The sequence below is a fragment of the Columba livia genome, chromosome 12, assembly GCF_036013475.1.
Source record: "Columba livia isolate bColLiv1 breed racing homer chromosome 12, bColLiv1.pat.W.v2, whole genome shotgun sequence".
Classification (NCBI taxonomy): domain Eukaryota; kingdom Metazoa; phylum Chordata; class Aves; order Columbiformes; family Columbidae; genus Columba; species Columba livia.
In genome coordinates, this window is record NC_088613.1 from 12550789 (window position 1) to 12573485 (window position 22697).

Genomic DNA, 22697 nt, shown 5'->3' on the forward strand with positions numbered 1-22697 from the left:
ACCGATAGTACTTAGGTATTTGAACTTAAAACTGAGGAATAATGGTTTTGTTAAAACAAATTCTAGATTTGACAGTGCTTATATACAAGGTGAAAATGAGATGCATGTTAAAGCATTTGAGTGTTGGCTTTTTTTGTTTGGTTTTCTTCCTTCTGACATGTAGTGTAGATGAAGATTTTGATTTTTTACTTGGATGGGAGTGTGGCTTTATTTTTTCTTACTTCACAATCCCTGAACTGAATTAGCATAGGGATTTAATTCAGCATGACTTTGCAGGGCAGGTTAACTTTTGTCTTCATTCCAATGGCTCACATGAATTATGCTTCGTATATTTGCAGAACAGTACTGTGTCGTCTTTCCCATTTCATGTGCCGGCATGGATGGGGAAGGTAATAGATTTAGGAAGCTCAAAAATAGATTTAGAAATTTTTTTTTGCTCTGGAGTTGCACTCCAGTCAAGCTCTAAGGTCACTGTCTATTGCCTGTAATTGAATAAATATGGAGAGCTGGACATGTTGTCTTTGTAAGGTAACTTTTAGCTGCCCTTTGGAAGAGAGAGGTTTTCTAGGACAGACATGCTGTCTTTCAAATGATGCTGACTACTTTTTTCCCAAGTCCACAGTGGTAGTGTAGAATGTGTTAGAACTGAAACATCTTTCCCTTCCTCTCTTAATGCCACAAGATTGGTGTATTTGTTTGGTGTTATGGCATAGCTTCAGTTTTTTCATGTGGGTGGTTCCCTCTCCTGGTCTTTAATACAGAGACAAGGATAATTACAGTCTGAAGTGACAGGAATTTCAGCAGTCCCCTGAAGATCTACATGTTTTTCATAGAATTTTTACTATTATACATTTGTAGAAATTGAGGTGCCATTGCAGGTTTCTGTTAGATCTTGAGGTACCTTCTAAGTAATTTGGGATTTTTTTATTGTTTGCTTTATTCTACTTGTGAACTAGTGAGGTACTGTACAACAGGGCTAGATTTGAAAGTTAGTCTTCAGTTGTAGGGAAGTTCAGGCATTAGCAAAAAGGGCTTAATTCTTTGAAAGACTGAGTCTCACAGAGTCTAAAACTATCAAAAAAATACATAACACTTTGCACCAATGGTTTAGTTGGCTTCCTTAGTACCATTGTGTAGATTTTCAGATGTCTACTCTGTAAGGCTCTGATTGGGCAAAGAGGTTTTTGAGGTTTCAGGTGAAGTAATAACTCTGACACAATAGTTTTAGAGGTAACTTCATAAGTAAGTGTCCTTTACTCTAGAAATCAGTTCTTGAAAACTCAAAATATTGAACTTAAGGATTATCCTTTCACTCAGACTTTTGTCTGATAGGTGCAATTAGGCCTGATAATAGCGCTGTTTCTGAAATTGCTTTATACAAAAATCCCCTCTCCCTGTATTTTTATCTTGTTTTTCCAGATATACCAACCTGACTTACTCTGCACAACTTTTACCCCAGTACTTTCCCATAAAGTGTGCACAGAAAATATTAGATAAATGCTTTAAGTGACTTAAGACAGGATATATTTTGGTAACCCCTTCCGTTATTCTTGAGAGAAGAGAGAGAAAAATCTCTTACTATTACAAGTTGTAAACATTTCTAATGTTAATTATATCCTAATATCAAAGATGTGCGGAACTTGCTTGTTATCAGTTTCCTTATGATATAAAAGATATGTTGAAATAGTGAGGAATAGTTCAAATAGAATGGAATACAGAGTTTACTCAGCTTTTAGTTTAGGTGAAAAGTAATTTGCACCCTGCCACCATTTATCTTGTCTAGTTCAGGTAGTTTTGGAGTTGTGGGTAACATAGCATGAGCTGCAATAACCTATAAAATGAAATACAGAAACTTGAGGAGTGCTTCTGAGTACTGAGTGACGTCCTAAAATCTTTGAAAGCTTCCCTGCAAGTATATGAAGGGACAAATAACTTCTGTTTTGATCTTATTTTCTATTAGTAGTTACAGAACAAAACCAAAAAAAAAACCAACCCAAACAACACACACAAAAACCCCAAAGCAACAAAACCCACACCAAACAAAAAAGGAAAAAGAATAAAAACACCGAAGTAACAACCAAACAAACTATGACCAAAAAACCACCAACCGTTTTTACTTAGCTCCTTACCTCAAAGACTTTTTCTGTTGTCTTTGCTTCCTAAGACTATTTTAATTATTTTATGATGTAGTTCAATATCCACCTGCTTCAATATCCTCTTCCATTTACCCATTTTTCTTACTGCCTGAAATCTGAAAGTATATAGTCCTAGTGAGAAAGTTTTGTAGTAAATAAAAATATTGCTCAGTAGTAATTTGTCTAGAGAGATCTGGGCTGGTAAGTGGTCACTTACAAATGTTTTGAACAAGTCACTGGCTATTATTTTTAAAGGGGAAAATGCTGATTTGCATCTTACAGCTGTGAATTGGGTCTCTAAGGAGAAAAAACTCTGCTGCTGACTGGTGGTAGTGAGTCAAGAGTCAAGGTAATTGCTTCTTGTTGGTTGACACAAGGCTCCTTTAGGGTGGTTTATGGCATTATTACTGTAAAACTGTCAGGTTCCGTTATCCTGACATCCCTTTAGGGGATTGACTGAAGAATGGAGGAGAAAGTCTTGCTTCCAGGCATGGCAAGTTCAGTGAATTAGGGTGAGGTACAAGCTGCTGTATCTTTTTGCATTCAAGGCTCTGATTTTCACACTAGCTGTCATGAAACAATAAGATATAACTTTGCGTGTCTCTGTGTGGGAAGGATGATAGACTCAAGCTGGAAGGTACAAATCTGCCAAATGGAGATCTTCACTTCATCTGTCTTATATGAATATTATTTTTTGCTGGTGTCCAGACAGATCAGTACGCAAGTTAACACAGATGTGGTGATGCTTTCTGAGCATAATAGACTAAGGATTTATTTATGTAGTCTTATTGAAACCGACTATATAGACAACACTTAGAAATAAATGTTTTCCCCAAATATGCTGAGTAAAAATGTCAGTTTCATTTATATGGAAAGAAATTTCAAATTACGCAATCTATAATGCTCTCAACAGTAAACCACGATAAAAGCAGTAAGAAAACCCATGTGTATCTCAGTAAAATTATCGTTTGGTTTGCATATATGCATGATGTTGAAACTGCAAATATACGATGTCAAGCAACATTACAAAAAGTCTCACATTCTTAAGCAGTTACATTGGAGTATCCTCATGTGAACAGTGATTTTTTGTTTGTTTGTTGACTTACATTGCCATTTTATAGTAATCTCTGAGGAAAATTTATAGGAAAATATTAAATGTCTTGTTCAAAATCGGTGAGTTCATATTTCATGTTCAAGTGACTTTCCAAAAGTGACTTAATTTCGTTGTTGATAAATACTTTAGAAATCTCTACAAGTTGCCAAAATCTCTGTCAGCAGTATCTGCATTGACTACAGGTGTAAACTGTGTGGCAGAAAGTGTCTTCTACATGTTACTTGTGTGTTTCAAGTTTTAAAGTAAGCTCACGCATCAGCTGAACTTTCTGAAGGTCTTTGAAGGTTTTATGTTTAGGTGATGGTTACCCAGCCAACAGTTGGTGTGTTTTTTCGTGTGCTTATGTGGCTTGGGATGGCTTTAGCTTATGAGCAACTTGGAGGAAAGAAACAAATCAGTATTACAAGCTTGAAAATAGTGTGGCATAAGAGAATTTGAGGTTTGTGAGGGGTTGTAAAGCATGTGAACATAGACAGTTGCAAATATTTTGAAGTGCGGAAGGGTCCTTGAAGATGAGTTTTCTTTCTACCTGTTAACTGCCAAAAGTATTTACTAAACATTTTTTTAGGTGCAGACAAACAATAAAATTCTCTAGTAAGGTATCTCTGCAAGTTAAAACTCATTCCACAACTGAGTTTTACTGGTCACTTGATCAAGATTTCATTTGATTTCAGTAGAAGCTGCCTTGAGTCTTTTTAGCTTTTCCTTGCCATAAAATCCTCCTCAGTTTCAGAGGGTAAGAAACTACTGTTTGATTTGTCTTTTTCTATTTTTTGCTTTCTACAAGATGCAGTATGCTCTTGCTACAGTTGCATGTAGATTTGTTGCATCTAAGCACATCACTACTATTTGAGTTTGGATAGCAAAAATGCACACTGTGTCTCAACATGTTTAACACTCTTCTTGGGGGCTATATTTAAAATATGTGTCAGTGAATAGTTCTAAATAGAAATCTTAATTTTTATAGCTATCACTTGCTCTCCTCATGGCAATCTAACATTGAAGTTCAGTCTCCGAAAAATCACAGTCTGAAATGAAATGAATATATGAGTGCTTTTGAGGAGCAAATGCTTTAATCAATTATAAAAGCAGCTCCTCATCATTGTTTAACCCATGTCTACAGTTTTTAAAATCAGAAAAGATTAAAAACTGCATATAGAAATAAACACCAAATTTGCCACTGAATACTTGTGTGAAGAGGACATCAGTGCATACTTTCCTATTGTATTAAGATGCTCTTGATAAAAGTTGCCATAATTTGAAAGTCAGTTCTGTAAGTAGACCATAAAAGATTGATAGAACTTTCCTGCTTTCCATCAGTGGTGCACACCTTGTATTGTTTCACATAAATGAAATGTTCATCCAAGATGAATATCCAGGATACTTCCTATGCTTGTAAGATGTCAGAACATGAATCAGTTCCTTGAAGTTTATGGATTACCTAGTTCTCAGCAAGATTTTATGTTAATTTTATGTGTTTTTTTTCCTTAAAAAACTTCTAATGCAGTCCAGTAGTTGTTTTAAGTCAAGTAGGTTTTAAGGTAGTAGCTTAAGTTGTAATGATTAGGAATTTCTGATGTGGTTTGTGTTTGAAATATTCCGTATCACTATAAATGGAAAGAAAGAAGCTCATGCTGTAGTGCCGTGTGCTCTCTGGTTCTGAAATCACTGAACACTAAAGAGAGAGGTTAATATGCGTGTGACTGTGGAATGATTGGTTGGCTTTTCCTGCTGGGCAGCTGTTGGAACTAATCAGATTGTGCCTATGAGCATAATAAGAAAAAACTTTAATAATACTTAGCCCTCTTGGAAGATCTATCATTTGAGCTGTTATATTCACTTTAACTAATTTACTCTAGGTTTTGTTGTTTTGTTAAGTCATAATGCTGAATTTAGGAACACTTTTCACTTAATATTACATTTTACAGTGGATTCTTCCACATGTATTTACAATAGACCTCTTCTTACAGTAACAGTGAAGTTAATAAATGGTGGGAGTAGAGTTTTGACTCTGTAGGTAGAATGTGTAACAATTTTAGCAACTAGTTTTATAATGTCTCTCTTGGATTTTGAGATAGTTGTAAAGATAGTAATGTGCCTAACAAATTTTGAATTCAAAATCAACTCTTAAGTCACTCTTTCATAAACATAAGGAATTGAGTTCTTATAGCTTAACACCTTAATATGCAAGAATCCTAACAACACATTAAACCCTTTAAGATAAAGAAATAGAAATTAAGTGTAATAATCAAGGTTCAGGCTAAGTCTCTGTGTCTAAGTTAAAAATTGTATGAGGTGTGTTTTGTTTACCATGCTGATGGTCAATTTGCCAGTGGACATAAGTTAACATGTTTTTGCTGGATTTTTAGGTTGACTTATTTTAATAGCTGTGGTTTGGTAGATTCAGATTCATTTTTTAAGAATATGAAAGTTAAACTTGGCATAGAATTTTTCAGAGCATGTTATCATTGCCAGAGGGTGCTTTCTTACAACCATTTTCCTAATCCTAACCTGTATGTGGCTAAGAGATGCTGTCTTTGTTAGCAAGTGTCTCAAAGCAAGATTAATTCGATGGGTGTTTTGATGGTTCTTTAATGTGAGGTAATTATCATAGTGGAGTAGTTACAAAGAATCTAACGAAAGTTCTCAGTTCTTGTTTACCACACTGACACTTTGGGTGAAATCATGTGGTTGCCCAAAAGCGGTTAACAAATTCCAGTAAGGAAGAGGCCACAAGTCCAGTTCTGTGTGTATTACAAAGTTTTATTGTGCCACAAGCACTGTGCTTGCTGTTATTGGGAAACATCTGGTTTAGGACAGGAATTGAATTAACCTCAGGAAAGAGCTTTGAGTGGATCCAGGCCTGGGAAAGCTTGCTTGTTCTCTGACTTTGGTTACATGAGTCCTTATGGGGCTGAAATGGTTTCAACTATCTTTGCTTAATTTGCTTTTTGTGGAATGGTACAGTTTGTATGAGGTCAGTCATATTGTTAAATAATGCTTCGGCTATTTTGTTTACTTTGGTGCTACATTTCCTGTGGAGATACACATCATCATTCACTTTACCACTAGGATTAACCACTCCATGCAGTTTTTCTCATGAATTGTGAGAGAGGTTTTCTCAGCCTCGGAGGACAGATGGTTCACAATTTGTTGGAGGATCCATGTCACCTGGTGAGATTAATCTGGATCTTTGCAACAGGAGATGGATATAATATTTGCCTTCATACGCTGGTGTTCTTCATGCTTAAATGTTGGCTTACTGTGTTCTGTGGTTCTTTGTTGTTGTTTTTTTTTTTTTAACATTTTTTCCTGTTGGAGAAAAAACCCTGCCTAATAACCAAAACTTATAGTGTGTATTCAAAAGTGGACTGCTGCTAGGAAGTATAAACAATGAACAAAAACTGCGCAGAAAAGCTGGAATGGGATGATGCATGTTTGGTGTTTCCCCAGTAAACATGCCATGTTAATATTCTTCATTTTTTTTATTTCTTGCAAATTAATTGCAACAAGTTCACAGATTTTAAGTTTGAGAAACAGAACAAGTTTATTCAGTCAGAGTAAAATTGGAATTTTATTTTTTGTTTTTAGAAAGGAATGTGTTCTTGAGTACGTATCAAATATGCTTTTAAGATTTTTCTGATCCCAAACCACTCACAGGGAATTTGTTTTTAGGAATATAACTTGTTAACTAGAAAGCCATGACAGTTTATATACTAGAACTTTCAATACACACAGGTAGCATGAGATTGCTTTTTAAAATTGACTTTCAGAGTTGAGTTACCGCCTGACAGTAAGGAAATGTTTCTTCCTTTTTATTGTGCTTTTGTTCTACTGCTTCAGATAAATAGGAGTTGCACTGTAGGAAGAAGACAAGTTGTCTTCCTGATAAATCCAGCACCAGAAAATATGTTTTTGGTTTATCCCCTACATTCCTTGATCAACATGGTGAAAAGACTTTTATTTAATGAGTTTTTGAATTCAGTCCACTGGAAGTATTTTTAGTACTTACTGTCACTCTGCACATTGCCTCAGCAACTGTCTCTGATCTATTATTCTGAAATTGCAGTATTACTTATTATCTTCCAATATGTAGTGAAATGGCATCTTAGACTTACATACATCATGTACTTTTACAGTTAATTGTGGTAGTTCCAGTGTCATTTTTTCAGAATACTAGAAAAAGGATCAGTTTTCATTATTTAGGAAAGCATAGCCTCATTTCTTTAAAAAGCAAAAATGATCCTGTGTTAGTTAAATGTCCCACCCAAACTTCTTCTACTTTTGGGTTTTACAAAACCCTGCAAAGAGTGGAGGCCTTGAGAAACGCTGTCATAGTCACTGCAGCAGGAGTTGCAACAGGGCTGAAATCCTAAAGGCTGTGTGTGAAAGCTGGGGGTAGTCTACTCAGTGAAAGAACTGAGCTCTACTAAGTTTTCTCTTATATTTTTGCCCACATGAAGTGCGAACTTTCTGCCTTCAGACTGTAGTTTTTTGATGTCAAAATTCATGAAGCAGTGATACATGCACATTAAAGTATGGTCTCTGAATGAGAAAGGAAGTCCTTGAGATGTAAATCCAGAGAACCTGTTACCTTGAAGGGGGGAGCAGTGTGAGATGTTCATGCCATTCAGATTTAAGTTTTGTCAACATCTTTTCCCGAAAGTGTAAACATAAAGGGAAGATAGGGTGGTTTTGCTCACAGCTGAGCTTTTGTTTAAAAGGGCCGTGTATTTAAAGAAATAATGCACTATAGCTGAAGGTTTTTGTGTGTATCAGGTGGAATGAAATAATAGCAATGCATTAATTTAATTGGTTTGCAAAGATTTGTACTCGTTTTTTAACAAAGGTGTTCTCTCTGTCTTATTTTTTTCCATTTGTCATGAGCCAGATCCCTGTGTGTCCATCAGCCCCAGTTTTCACTGAAATTCCTGGACACTGAGGATACCGGACAGTCTCTGCTTTTGAGTAAAGGAATTTTCAGAGGTGTCTCAGTTGTTTCTATTTTCTTGTATACAGTGGCTGTCAGTTTTTATCTCTTTCTGCCTGAAAGTGCTGAGCTGGTTATAGAGCAGGTAGTGACTAGGAGGGCATTGCAGGTTCACACTGCTCCAACACCCCGTCAGCATTCATCTGAGAGCTCTAAAATGTGCGATGAGGAGCCCAAGATACCTTGTTTGGCTGTCAAAGCAAAATGAGGTTGTGATTTAGGAGCTCTTCTGAACAGCGATACAGAATCGTTAGCTGTTACCTCCAAAAGCAGTGATGCATTAGAGAATTACATCACTAAAACTTCAACTCTTTTTTTATATATTTGTTTCTGTTCCTGATGTTTTTCTTAACTAGGAAATTGAGCAAATATATAATTGTCATACATAATTCAGATATCAAAATTCACTTGTTGAATATCTTGTTGCCTACTATAAATGCTATTTTTTTTCTTCGTTATATATCTATAGTGGGACTCCAAAGACAGGGAAAATACTGAAGGACAAATCAGGTATCTGAAGCTTTAGCTAGCTGTGGAAACATGGGAATTCAAAACAAAGCTGAAACATATTAAATACCTTAATCTGAACACCCTCAGGTGTGCTGAAAATATAGTTTGCTGTTCAATAGGATATCTGAGCGTTTCTGAATGCCTATAATGGAGGAGATTAAGAAGGGAGGTTACTTCCCTTCTTGCCTTACCTGCAGCTGTTGACCTCTCTTCTTTCAAGAGGAGTGTCTCTAAATGAACGAGCTTTTGCTAAGTTTAAAATTCTAAAGTTTAGTTTCTAAAACTTATAGTTCCAAAGTTCAGTTTAAAATATGATTGGTAATTCAGAATTGGCTGGATTTTTCAGACAAGCCAGAAACCTTGGACAACTGATAAAATGTCTCTGCACTTCAGTTTCCCATCTTTAGATAGTGATAAAACTGTTTATCAGCAGCATTATGATGATAAATTCCTTAAAGTTTTGTGGTGCAGCTGCATATTTTGCTGAAATAGGTAATGTTATGTCTACAGTATATTGTGCAAGACTATTCAAATGACAACTCAGTTCCTGCTGCTGCTTTTTGTAAGCAATTATCTTGGTAATTTTATGTCATGTTAATGCAGCAATGTGGATACATAGTTACTTCTACCTAGTATGTAGAGGTATGTGAAGTGAATTTTTATCTAAATAAAAGTTCCAGGTTTTTGTTTTGTTTTAATTGTAACGCATGGTTCAAAAGATAAGTCAGATTTCATTAAAAATAAAAGCCAAACCAGCATTTCACAGACCAAAGGTGTAATATGGGAAGAGAGTTACTCTTGAAACCTGCTGCAGTCTTGAAAATGTTCAGTGTGTGTGTTGCTACTTTCCAGCAGGTGTTCTCTCCATCGTAAAGCTTGTAGATTAAAAATATCAAGACAATTTAGGTATGGAGTTTCAGGCTTGCTTTGAGTGTAGATTGGAGAAATTAGGGCAGCAAGAAAGTAAATGTATTCAAAATGTATTCACTTGTCTTTGTTTCTCCTTAATGGATGTGGACATGATCTAATAAATATGTTCTGAGAATTGGGTGCCATGAATTGAGGAAGATGTAAAAATATTCAGTTTTGGAAAAAAATCTGTTTATCTTCTATCTATCTTAAAAAATAAAGTTGACAGTGTTCAGAATATGACAAGGTTGTAAGGAACTCTTTGCAGAAAGGAACAAATCCTCCTAAAGGATTAGAGGAGCTCAAATGATATCATTGTTAGGATTGTTTCAGTCTTTTTGTAATAACATTAAATTCAGATTTCCAAGGAATTTAGTGTTTAGGTATACCTCCTAGCCTTTTTTTTTTTTCTTCTTCAGAAAACCAATATTCAGTGCATTGTCTGTTGCTTCCATTCCATGTTACACTTTTTACTGTTCCTTTCCAGCATGAAATGGTTCATTATTATCCTAATGTTGTATTTATCCCATCTACAGCATTTTGCTTACTGTCTGCCTCATAGGATGAGTAAGGTTTTGTGTGTGGTTGTATATATGGAGAGTAAATCTTTGGCAGTGCTTTACATTTATAGAAGCTTTTTTATAATTGGAGCTGGAAAAATAGTAAGTTATGGTATAGCCATTGCTAATAAATGATGTCCTTAACTTTTATGTAGGAATGAAGCTGAGTAGAATTCTCAATGAACAAAATTCAGCTTCATGCATGATTGGAAGCTTCCAGGTCCTACTCTTCCTGTGGATTTGAACATAATCACAGAATGGTTGGGGTTGGGAGGGATCTCTGGAATGAAGACTGAGGACACTGTTGATCTGCTCTTTGTCAGTTAACAGTGTATAGTTATTACATGCAATTATATAACTTGTAATGTTTTAAGAAATAGCAACTAATAGTGTCTTAATTTCCAAGTAATTTGTATTGTGAATAGTAATTTTTTATGGGTATTTAGCACAATATTCTTCCCTATTTCTTTGAGAAACTACTATGTTCTATCAACTTGCCGGACTGCAAGTCTAAATACATAAGATGTTTTGAACACAGCAGACTGTGCCACCATTAGGAGCATTAAGCAGAAGCTGGCCTCTTTCCCCCCATTCCCCTCAACAATGAAGCTCACATTACAATTTGTGGCCTAAAGGAACATTTGTTGCAACATTCAGGTAGACAATCCCCATGGATTTAACCAAACACTGGGGTGAGACGCTGTGGTACTGCAGTATGTATGTCTAGAGACAAGTTACGTGTAGACTTTAGGTACACTTGAAGTCCTGTCCATAACACTAGAAGCTCTTCCAGCTTATCGCATCAAGTCTATGTGTCATTGATTATGTATTTATTACTCTGCCTAAATGTTACAATTTTAAAAGAATTCTCTAATTTTTTATTTACATGACAGCCCAAAACAGCTCCGAAAAGGACATTTGGATCCATTACAAATGAGCAGGTAAATATATGGTAGGGAGTGTTCAACAAGAATACCGGTTTCAATGTTTTGGAGACTACTGTGTGCATGAATCCACTGAAAAGGTTGTTATGAAAATGGAATAAGGTAACAGCGTTGCTTATTGCCCCGATAAAGAGTTTTGTGATCTGAGCTAGGGTCTCTTAAAGTTAATCCTGGCTCTGAGATGGGCATAACCTTGTTTTGCATCGTAAGTTAGATTACATTGCTTAAACTGGCTTTTTAGATTTAAAAAAAAAAAAAAAAAAAAAAAAAAAAAAAAAAAAAACCCTCTTTTTTTTTTTCCTTACTCCCATCTTTCTGTAGTGCTGGAGATAATGTAGCAAATTGTTTTTACTAGGCAGTCTTTTTAATGGTAAAAGGCACTATATAAATGTTAATTACCTATTATGCATTTCCTATGGACCAAACCCTTCCTCAAGTGAACAAAACCTTCAGATAATGTGGTGACTGAGGTACAGTTCAGTCCAAATAACAATCTGACCCTAATGGAAATTTTCTCTTCACTGAGGTTTTAATGGTGATAGAGCCATTTACTTTCAACATCAGGAATTGAATCATGAAGGGTTTTCTTAGTTTTTCTCTCAGGATTTTTAACTATAAATTTCTTTGCTTATAACAGAGAGAATTAGGTATTTATAATCTTAAAAATGTTTCCTGGATAGTTTTTGTATGTTTGTTTGTTTTGAGTGTTTAGAATGGTAGAACTGTCCATTCTTAGAAAATGTTTGTTAAAATGCAGCATAATGTCACACCTAACGCTGTTCCTTAAACAGCATGCAAAGGTTGCTTAAATTAGGGCAAAGTATGATTTACTGTAAGTCTCTTTTTGGTGGTTTAAAAAGGATGTATAAACCTGTACTGAATAGCAAGAAATACTCTTGGATAATATTTTTCTATAGAAAATTACTTGAGTGTTGATAATTAACTTGGAAGAGATCTTTGCAGTCTTTTGTGTTTCTGCAGTAGTTTGCTGCTAGTGATGGGGAACTGGAGCTCTATATTTTATATCAAGCTCATATGGTATAATGAAAAATAACTTTCTCATACTTGATAGTTAAAGAAAAGCAGAAATGGATATGCATATGTATAGTTGCATGTATTCACAGTCTATATGGAGTGTTTGTTGTAGTTGTGGGATCTAATGACAGAATAATCAGTACCCATCTGTCAACTTGTGTACAAATAACTAAGTAAAAGATAACTGACAGGATTTTGTTCCTCTAGCTTCTGTTACTTTTTTTTTTTTCCTGGAAATTTATGTTAAAGTATAGAGTATATAATTCATTATTTCTCACTAATTATGGAATTTATCACAAATAACTGTTAGCCAGACTGAAGATGAAGAGGAAACTTGCACTCTGCCTCATGAAGAGATTGTAATAGAATTACCATTCTAAAATTTAACCTAATTGGCTGAAAATGTATATCTTGATTTAGAAATGGTTTGTAAGGTTTATATTTTCATATGCCTTCTGCTAAAGAAGCCAAAGCTGCATTTGTTTTATTGTTTCAAAATGTGCGACTTCATGTTGTCACATACTGTGCAAATGGTGCAGTGGTTTTTGAAATGTGGATGAATAGTTTTTTTTCTCTATGAAAGAAATTATTACTTTTCTAGGGTCAAATCCTGGCTTTGAGAAAACAAATCAGTGAAAGACCACATTTCACAGAATTAGACCTATGAATGTGTATTCACTTAACAATCAGTAGCAAGATACAGTAAATATAGATCTTTTACAATTAATGACAAATAAGAAACCTTGCCCACCGGGAACTTTTTGTTTCCCTTGGGCCTGAAGTGTCTCAGATCAGTTTAAAACACACATACAATAACATGAGTAGAGGTGAGACAGCCACAATAAATGGAGAAAGAATCAGGCTGGACTCAGTTGTTATTACAAGTATGACACATAAAAATAAAATCCTAATTAATCAGGATCTTTACTGATGCTTTCTTTTTCTGGGCATTCTATACATTCAGCTGTAAAGATCTGCATTCTAGCTTTGCCCTTGTGGAAGATGTGGCTGGAAAACTGCCCTTATGTCCTTTCTTCATCTGAAGGGTGAGAGATGGGAGAAATGAAGATAATTGTGATACTCTTAATCCCCGCTTGTCTGAGGAGATGGCAGAAGAGGGAATCTAGAACTAGATTCCTATCTTTATTTTAGCAAACTACTTTGTCAAGACTAGTGTTTTAAAAGAAACTATGTTTGTGCAATATATGTAGCATTTCTTGGCAATTCCAGGAGTGTTAGTGGTTCCACAAACCCCATGAAAAAAAATTGTTTTCAATTTGATATCATAGTTCTGTTATGTTTTCTGAAATGAAAATAGATCTTTTCTCACTGGGATTGTATTTTTCACAACAAAAATAAAATCTGTAATGATGAAGAAAGGAATAGTTTTAATGAGTTCTAAAATACATTCCTAATAAACTGTTATGACTTAGTTTTGTCTGTACCATCTAATACCTGAATTATGTAGTAAGCCCATTTTCAATGACAGTGTTGTTTTTTTTATGCTGATGATTTCAAATCACGTCTGGAGTTGCTCCAGAACAGAGAAACAGTCCCTTTATATATTTATTTATTTTTTTTCTGTTTTCCTGGAAATTGAATATTGGTTTAGGTCCTCCAGTGTATGCATACTGTCTTGCCTTTGGACGTGATTGAACTTTGGCTGCGTTCCTCTTCCACACTCACTCATACAATAGAGAAACCAAGTTACATCTGTCCAGGAATTTAATAACTTTTCTGTAGAAACAGAGAAATGAGTTAAAAAACAAAGCAAAACTTCACCACCTCATCCAAACCTACCCCATTTTTCTAAAGTATCTGTTTTTTCATGTGTCTGTTCTGAAGCTTTCTTAAGGCCCTAGAGTATAAAGCAAAATTGGATATTGCAAAGTAAAGGTAAATATGTGTATTCCTGTATACAGTATATATATAAATATGTATTCCATGACAATTTGAGAACATTGAGATTTCTCTATTGAAATATACTGTCATGCTAAAGTATGTTCTTTCTGTGTCTTGTAGGGTCAAAATGTATTTGGTCTTGATATAATTGAGACACCTGAGGGAGATAAGTGGCCTCAACTGATTGTCCAACAGATCCTGGACAGGGAGCAGAAGGATACCTATGTGATGAAAATTAAAGTTGAAGATGGTGGAAGCCCTCCGAGATCTAGCACTGCCATCCTTCAGGTCACGGTGACTGATGTGAATGATAATCGCCCAGTCTTCAAAGAGAACGACATTGAAGTTAGTGTTCCAGAAAATGCTCCAGTGGGCACCTCTGTTTCTCAGCTCCATGCCACTGATGCAGACCTGGGCTCAAATGCACAAATCCACTTCTATTTCAGCAATCAGATCTCCAGTTTGGCCAAAAGGCTGTTTGCCATTGATAATACCACTGGTCTCATCACTATAAGAGAACCACTAGACAGGGAGGAATCTCCTGTGCACAAATTAACTGTTTTGGCAAGTGATGGCAGTTCAACTCCATCAAGAGCAACAGTGACTGTTAACGTCACAGATATTAATGACAATGTCCCATCAATAGACACAAGATACATTATCAATCCAGTGAATGGGACAGTGCTTTTGTCTGAGAAGGCTCCCCTTAATACAAAAATTGCATTGATAACAGTAATGGACAAGGATGCTGATCTGAATGGAAAAGTTACTTGTTTTACAGATCATGATGTCCCTTTTAGGCTAAAGCCAGTGTTTGATAATCAGTTTCTCCTGGAGACAGCCACATTTCTAGATTATGAAGCCACACGGGAATATGCCATTAAAATAGTGGCTTCAGATTCAGGGAAACCTCCCCTAAACCAGTCTGCAATGCTCCTGATCAAAATTAAAGATGAAAATGACAATGCCCCAGTTTTTACACAGCCTATCATAGGTCTTTCCATCCCTGAAAACAACGCTCCTGGTACTCAGCTAACCAAGATAAGTGCTACGGATGCTGACAGTGGGCGCAATGCTGAGATTAGCTATATCTTGGGTTCTGATGCACCCCCTATTTTCAACCTCGACCGCCGCACGGGCATTCTGACGGCAGTGAGAAAGCTGGACAGAGAAAAGCAAGACAGGTACTCCTTCACTGTGTTGGCTAAGGATAATGGGATGCCACCCTTGCAGACCAATGCTACTGTGACAGTGTCTGTCCTGGACCAGAATGATAACAGCCCTGCTTTCACACATAATGAATATAATTTCTATGTGCCAGAAAATTTACCCATGTATGGCACAGTGGGGCTCATCACAGTTACAGATGCTGACTCTGGAGAGAATGCTGCGGTCACTCTCTCGATATTAAATGGTAGAGATAATTTCATTATAGATCCACTTACTGGTGTGATAAGACCTAATATTACCTTTGATAGGGAACACCAGGGGTCATATACTTTCCAGGTGAAAGCTGTGGATGGAGGAAGACTGCAGCGTTCCTCAACGGCCAAGGTGACCATCAATGTTGTTGATGTAAATGACAACAGGCCTGTTTTTGTTATTCCTTCATCTAATTATTCTTATGAGTTGGTTCCAACATCTGCCAGTCCAGGGTCTGTAGTTACTAAAGTCTTTGCAGTTGATAATGACACAGGAATGAATGCAGAGCTCCGCTATAGCATCATAGGTGGGAACTCAAGGGGCTTATTTACAATTGACCAATTAACAGGAAATATTACTTTGAAAGAGAAGGTAATTACATCAGATCATGGCTTGCACAGACTGGTGATAAAAGTCAATGACCTAGGACAGCCGGAGTCTCTTTATACTATAGCTCTTGTGCATTTGTTTGTGAATGAGACAGTCACCAATAGTTCCTATGTACAAGAGCTGGTGCGCAGGAACATGGAAACTCCAGTTGGCCAGAATATTGGGGATGGTGAGATAACTCCACAAACCAACGATTATGTCAAGATCATCATTGCCATTATTGCAGGCACTATGACAGTTATTCTGGTAATTTTTGTTACTGCTTTAGTACGGTGCCGTCAGACGCCTAGGCACAAGGTTGTCCAAAAGAACAAGCAGAGTGGTGAATGGGTTTCCCCAAACCAAGAGAATAGACAGATCAAGAAAAAGAAGAAGAAGAAGAAGCGCTCCCCAAAAAGCCTCCTCCTCAACTTTGTGACTATTGAAGAATCAAAGCCTGATGATCCTGGCCATGAGCACATAAATGGCACTTTAGACATTCCCGTAGAGCTAGAAGAACAGACTATGGGAAAATATAACTGGGCCACCACACCAACCACATTTAAGCCAGATAGCCCAGATTTAGCAAAGCACTACAAGTCTGCTTCTCCACAGCCTACCTTTCAAATTAAACCTGAGACCCCTGTACCCCCCAAGAAGCACCACGTCATTCAGGAACTGCCTCTAGATAACACCTTTGTGGTGGGTTGTGACTCACTCTCCAAGTGCTCATCCAGCAGCTCGGACCCTTACAGTGTTTCTGAATGCAGCTGTCAAGGAGGCTTCAAGACACCGGGCCCCATACACACCAGACAGGTAATAGAAATTTTAAGGTGCTGTCTTTTTCTTTCACTTCTTACTTTGCCGTTCCTATAGCTTTAGCTGTAAGAACTGCAAAATCACTTTTTCTGCAAGGATTAAAAGTTTGAAAGGTTGTGTTTGACCGAGGCATTGAAAAGTAAACAATTTGAGATTCATCAGTGTTAAGGAAGAAAATTAAAATAAAACTGAGTGTTGGCTGTGAGGCGGTAGTGAGTGATTGCCTTGGCGGGTGCTTCTGACTGCAGATGGCACTGTGACACTCTGGCATCAGCGTGACACTCGGCATCGTGGCAGCACCCGGGGTAGGAAGGCAGAGAGAGGTTGTGGGACTGTCCTCAGGACTGTGTGCTTGCAACTTGGGGTAATCCAGACCAAGTGGGAAGCAATGAAGCTTTGCAGGGTCTGATAAGTGGTTCTTAATATTAATGGAGTCTGGAATTGCAGTCTTCATTTGGGCATAGCTTTACTTCAGGGTCTTGCAAAAGCAAGCAAGGATTTTCCTCTGGGAGTTTGTGTCATTTTCAGACTGGAAACATACTGGACTACTTAGGTCTGGTGGAATGACACAGTTGACAGGCAAAGTTAGGGAAAAATTTGAATCATCGGTATAATTGCTCTGACTTATTTGCTGCTGTGCTTGATAATACAGGTATTAGCTTATGAGAAACTGAGTACAGCAAGGGAAATGTCTAAATAATCTTTAGCTTAAAGTTAAAAATGAGAACCAAAGTACCTTGTATTCTTTAAGAGCCCACAGAAATGCTTTAGATCACTGGAAATTCTATCTAATGTCTGGAAAATTTCATTAATAATAAAGCTTTGCCGTTTGCTTACTTTTCTTCACAAATATCACAAAGTTTCAATGAAAACAGTTTTCTAGTTAAGCTTGAAATGCTCAAGGAATTAATCATTAAAGAAACTAACATTTCAGGAGAGTTAATTATATTACTGATGATGTATTTTCATGCTGTTGCTCAGGAACAAATCCTCAGCATGACTAATTCTGTTTAGCCTTTTTACTCCAGCTGAGGTTTTGGAATTTTCGTGGGGGCTTTATTTTGTTACCATTATCATGATAACAAAATGTGCCTTAAAAAAGCTCCCCGTTCAAAGTAGTCATCATAGTTTTTGAAAACTGCAGGATGGGTTGTTTATTCTATTTTGTTCCTCTTACCAGCACTAATTTGTGCGGTAGTCCATATCACTAGTCTTTATAAAATTTTCATCTTCTTTTGAGGTGCATTAACAGAAAAATTGAATAAACAAAAAATAATTTCCTATTTTTAAGATGATAAAAATAAAAAAAAGCATTACTTTTTGAGATCTGAGTATTTTGTATTAAAGATAATTGGATGTGTTAATTTAAATTACACATTAGAAAAGCTTCTTTCTAGTTCATGTGCTGGAGCTCTCATAATTCTGAGGAGGTTGGTGCTGTTCTCAGCATTTCTGTAGGTCTGATCCAAGTGATTTTTCAATTGAATTCTGATATAGTTCCTCTGAGCCAGAAAGGTTCTTCCATTGTCTGCTCAAATAAACTTTGTCATGCAGTAATTCTGCTAACAAAAAAAGCCAGCTTGTGACTCTCTGGGTTTTTTCTAACATAGTTTTTCCATCAGAAGGGACTTTTAAAGTAGAATGGAAAGCAGTTCTCTTCTGCAGAAGTTGGCTGGGGGAAAGACCATTTTTTAATCTCTACCTTAAATGTCAATGACAGGTGCTTCCTATCTGGAAGAACAGAATGGAACTACCTTGCTTTTTTTTTTTTTTAAGTACTCGTTACCTGATACTAGCTTATCTTCGCTTAGCTGTACCTGAAATTATATTATTATGATGTGCTGAATATATCAAAAAGAGATTAATATTAGTATTGATTTTGTTAGATCTACAGCTATCCATCTTAGGTATATTTTTCTGCATGAAAGTGATTGCATTGTTAGGGAAAGCATAACTACTCCCTATCCATGGCCCTTTATACTAATTCAAAAACAACATTTACCTTTAAACACATGAATTCACAGTATTATTATTTAAATAAAATATAAGTAATTTCATTAATGTGTTTAATTATATAGATTGGGCAGGAAAGGCCATTAGAGTTAAATCCTTTGTGTTGGACCATGATCACAAAGGCACAACTGTATTTCATTATAAGTAAAAACAAGAAGTATATTTCTTAAACCTTAATGGATCTTTTAGAAGTCAGTCTTATTCCTAACCTGATTGTGTATGTTGCAATCTATGTAGTTTTATCACCTGTGGGGCTATAGAAGGTTGTTCAGGACCGGCTAAGAGTTGTCACTGGTAGCCAGTAAAGAAACAAAACCAACCAAAGTAAGCTTATGCCACAGATCAGATGTCCCACTGTCCTGCCAGCCTCCAGCCTCTGGGACCAGCAAGGCCTTTGTGGTTAATTATGCATTTGTGTCGCTCAGTCTCTCAACTTTCAGAAAACTGTAGAACAGCCTGGAGAATTGGAGGATAAGAGGTTCGGTTAAAAAGGGAGATGTACTAATTTGAAAAATGAAAATAAGTTGTCTAATGTGAGGGGGAAAAAAAAAATTATCACTAATGGTTACTGTAATACATTCCTTGGTCAAGCTAAAAGCTCTGTGAAGGAGGTTAAGATGATCACATCCACTGTGAAGAGCTCTTCAGTTTCCAATGAGTGCTCATACTAACAGGCCTCACATCTCAACTGTTCTTGGATTTGTCCATGCAAGGCTTTCTACTCACATACCTGAAATACTATTGAGTTACAGCTAAAAATATGTTTTCTTTTGAAGCTCTAAATTTTGTGTATGTCTGAATGCTATTGATTCAAGTGTTAAAGAAAGGAAATTATGTCTTTGCTTTACTGCTAAATTTATCTAAGTGATCTATAAAATGACAAAGTCATCATAACAGCTGTACTCAAAAAGCATGAAAGAGAAGATGGAAAGATTTTTCTACTAAAAAAAAGCCAAAACATCTCTTTAGTGGTCATGTGGGTAAATAAATACAGCAATGCAACAGCTGAAATTTTTATGGAAAAGGAATCGGAGACTCCTGAAGGAGCTGAGGATGGATCAAATAATGAACTATGTGGAGGTGAAGAGGGAAAAGTATGGTCCTGATGTAATCTCTTCGAAGAGGGAGAGTTAAAGCTTCTGTTGCATGTAAGAAAGAGAAAAGGAGAGAGATGTTAATATTATTTTGAAGTTTAACAGTAGGAAGTAATAAATACTAGTGGCAGTAGACCTCCAAAGTTGCATGCTTTCTTTGGGGATGTTGTAGAGAGAATTCTTTTAAACAAGTTTTACGAAGTGATAAATCTGAAGGTGCAGCTTAGTCTTAATAAGATTTTCAAACCAGAATATTTGGAGGCTCAGAAAAATCAAACTGCCTTTACTGTCACAGAATTTTCATTGTTTTGGTAATTATAGACCTCACAGAAAGATGCATTTCTTTGGAAGAAAAACATACAGCACCTTTAAAGTTTGTCTGCAAGCTTTGTAAAAGCTCAATTGCTTCTGATATTTATCTTAGTGAGAGCAGACTATGTGAAGTATTCCATACTGACACTTTTTTTTTTTGCATTGGAAGAGGTTTTTCCAGTCTAACTTTCACGCAGTATGTAACACAATTTTAATATCAGAAATCTTTGGTCAAGTATGTTAAACAACATTTAGACAGTTCAAGTGCCTGTCTGTGTATCAACCTGTCTGTTCAAAATATGCATAATTACAGAGGACAATGTTGTCTCTGGCAGCTTGGTTCAAGGAAGCTACTGCCACAAAGGTTCCTTAGAACTTCCTGTGCATCCTGCTTCTTCTTGTCTCTTAATTAGAGCTATTTCAGATATTCTTTTCATTTGAAAATAGTATACTATGTACTATAGAACAGTAGAAATCTTCAAAAATAAACACCTGCTCAATCAGGAAGGGTCCTGTGACCTTTTGTATTGTCATTTTTAACTTAAGAACAAGTTTTATCTGATGTTGTGCTACTGAAGAAGTGTGAGAGTTCATGAGAGCAGCACTGGAGGACTTGGTGCTGTTCCAGTCTAACTCTTCCCCTGATAGAGCTGGAAGGTGCAGTCATTGGATATTAGGAAAATTCTGCATGGAAAGGATTGTCAAGCACTGAACAGGCTGCTCAGGGAAGTGGTGGAGTCACCATCCCTGGAGGCATTTAAAAGGTGTTTAGATGAGGTTCTTAGGGACATGGTTTAGTGCTAGCGTTAGGTTATGGCTGGACTCAATGGTCTTGATGGTTTCTTCCAACAGAAATGATTCTATGATTCTGTACGTTTGGGTGGTTCTCCCTGCTTCCAGGCGGACTCTCATCTGTCTGTTAGCTTAGTGCTATTGCTATTACACTATATTATCTTTGGGAAATCACTCAGGGAGTGAACAGTTGTGCAGGTTGATTTTTCTCATGTTTGCTAATGCAGATCTTCATTAGTTTATTTCATTTGCCAGGATTCTATCATCTGTGAACATATCCATAGTTAGGAATAGAAATTTCAGATGTCATAGTAATCTGTGTTCAGCTTGTTTGTTAAAAACTGACTGGAGACAGACACTGAATTCCTTATAGAAACCTGACTGGGAAGTAGATCTCATTTAAAATACACTGTCTTTTTGAGGCCCTACTGTCGCACTAGCGACTGCTCGGACCTGCTTCCAGCTATGTTATATTTGCTCTTCTGATTCTGATTTGAAATGTCATGAAATGTCATTATAGCTTCTCACTCACCGTGAGAACAGTGTGCTTAGGATGTGAACGGAAGGAATATTGCACTGTTCCTGAAAATAATAGCTCTGAAAACTCAGCTGTTACGTAAATCTGTAGCTGTGGGATTTATTGTTTTGTTTAATAACAGTGAGACTACCGAGTTTTATCTTGTATACTGTAATCATCAGTAGGCAGTGCTGATGCTTCTGGTATGTGAAAAAGTATAGAGATAACACTAGTACTTTGCATTGACAGATACAGAGTAAATTACGCTCAAAGAATAGTATCAGCTAAATAGCTGTTCGTATAAGCTCTTCCTAAAAGCCATTTCAAAAGAGACTTCTCTGATTCTAAATATTCCTGTTACTTTCTCTTAATTTTCTAGCTGATAGTTCTAATACGGTGACATGTGTATACATTTCAGAAAAAAAAAAAAATGAAATATGCATCTGGAGAAAAGATTTCTAACGGAAGGATAAGTGCAAGTCTGCAGCTTGGAAGTTAGTGAGCACACTCAAATGAGCAGTAGTGCTGAAGTAAAGCTGGTCAAGAAAACGCTTTACCTCGGTGGAACACTTTGAAGAATATGGGAATTGTTCTTTTAATGTCTATTTTTTTCACTGGAAGAGCATGGGTGAAGATACCTAGGAAGTGCCCCCCTTGATTCATAGTAGAGGACAAAACCAGAGCACAAATGGAAGAAAATAAAATTAAATTAGTGTTTTGTGTGAGGCAAAAAAAGAACGATTTTGAATATGACACTTAAGTAAAAACTAATTCAGAGAAAACAAAGGTGCCTTTTTTCCCCACTAAGAACTCATTGGCTGAATTTATACTAAACTTGCTAGATGAAGCTCCAGCTGTAATAATTGGGTGAATTTTATACAGGTTGGAACAATATGCAACTGTCTCTCTAACAGCACCATAAATTTTCTTAAATGTTAAGTGCATTTCACCTTTATTTTTTAAGTGAGAACTGAAAAGTTTAATCTTATCTCCCTGTGACCCAACTTTATTTTTTCAAATGACCTACAGCTATAAATCACTGTAAACAATGAGGTCTGATTTAAGTGCCGTTTAATTTTCAAACTTCTTTCCTTTCGTATTTTCTCCCAGAAAGTATTGCAGTTGGTAGCAATTTCCTGACCAGTGAGTGGGTGGTGTCTTGGTGACTGTGGTATTGAAAGTGCTTTCGTTCCTGGGAAATCACTGATCTGAATGGTTTAATTTCTGGGAATTTTTAGGACTCAAACTCTTGATTATATA

General features: G+C 36.4%; 1 protein-coding gene across 5 annotated transcripts in view; it reads left to right on the forward strand.

The window, feature by feature from the left end:
* Positions 1-22697, forward strand: part of PCDH11X (protocadherin 11 X-linked) — a 461528-nt gene that overhangs the window by 54014 nt on the left and 384817 nt on the right. For 4 of the 5 annotated variants that reach the window (XM_065077865.1, XM_021295031.2, XM_021295014.2 and 1 more), the window contains exons 3-4: positions 11112-11159; positions 14220-16706. In XM_065077865.1, the coding sequence (XP_064933937.1) occupies positions 11112-11159; positions 14220-16706 (2535 nt within the window). The remainder of the gene's footprint in view (positions 1-11111; positions 11160-14219; positions 16707-22697) is intronic. The other variant, XM_021295015.2, reaches the window with a different exon arrangement.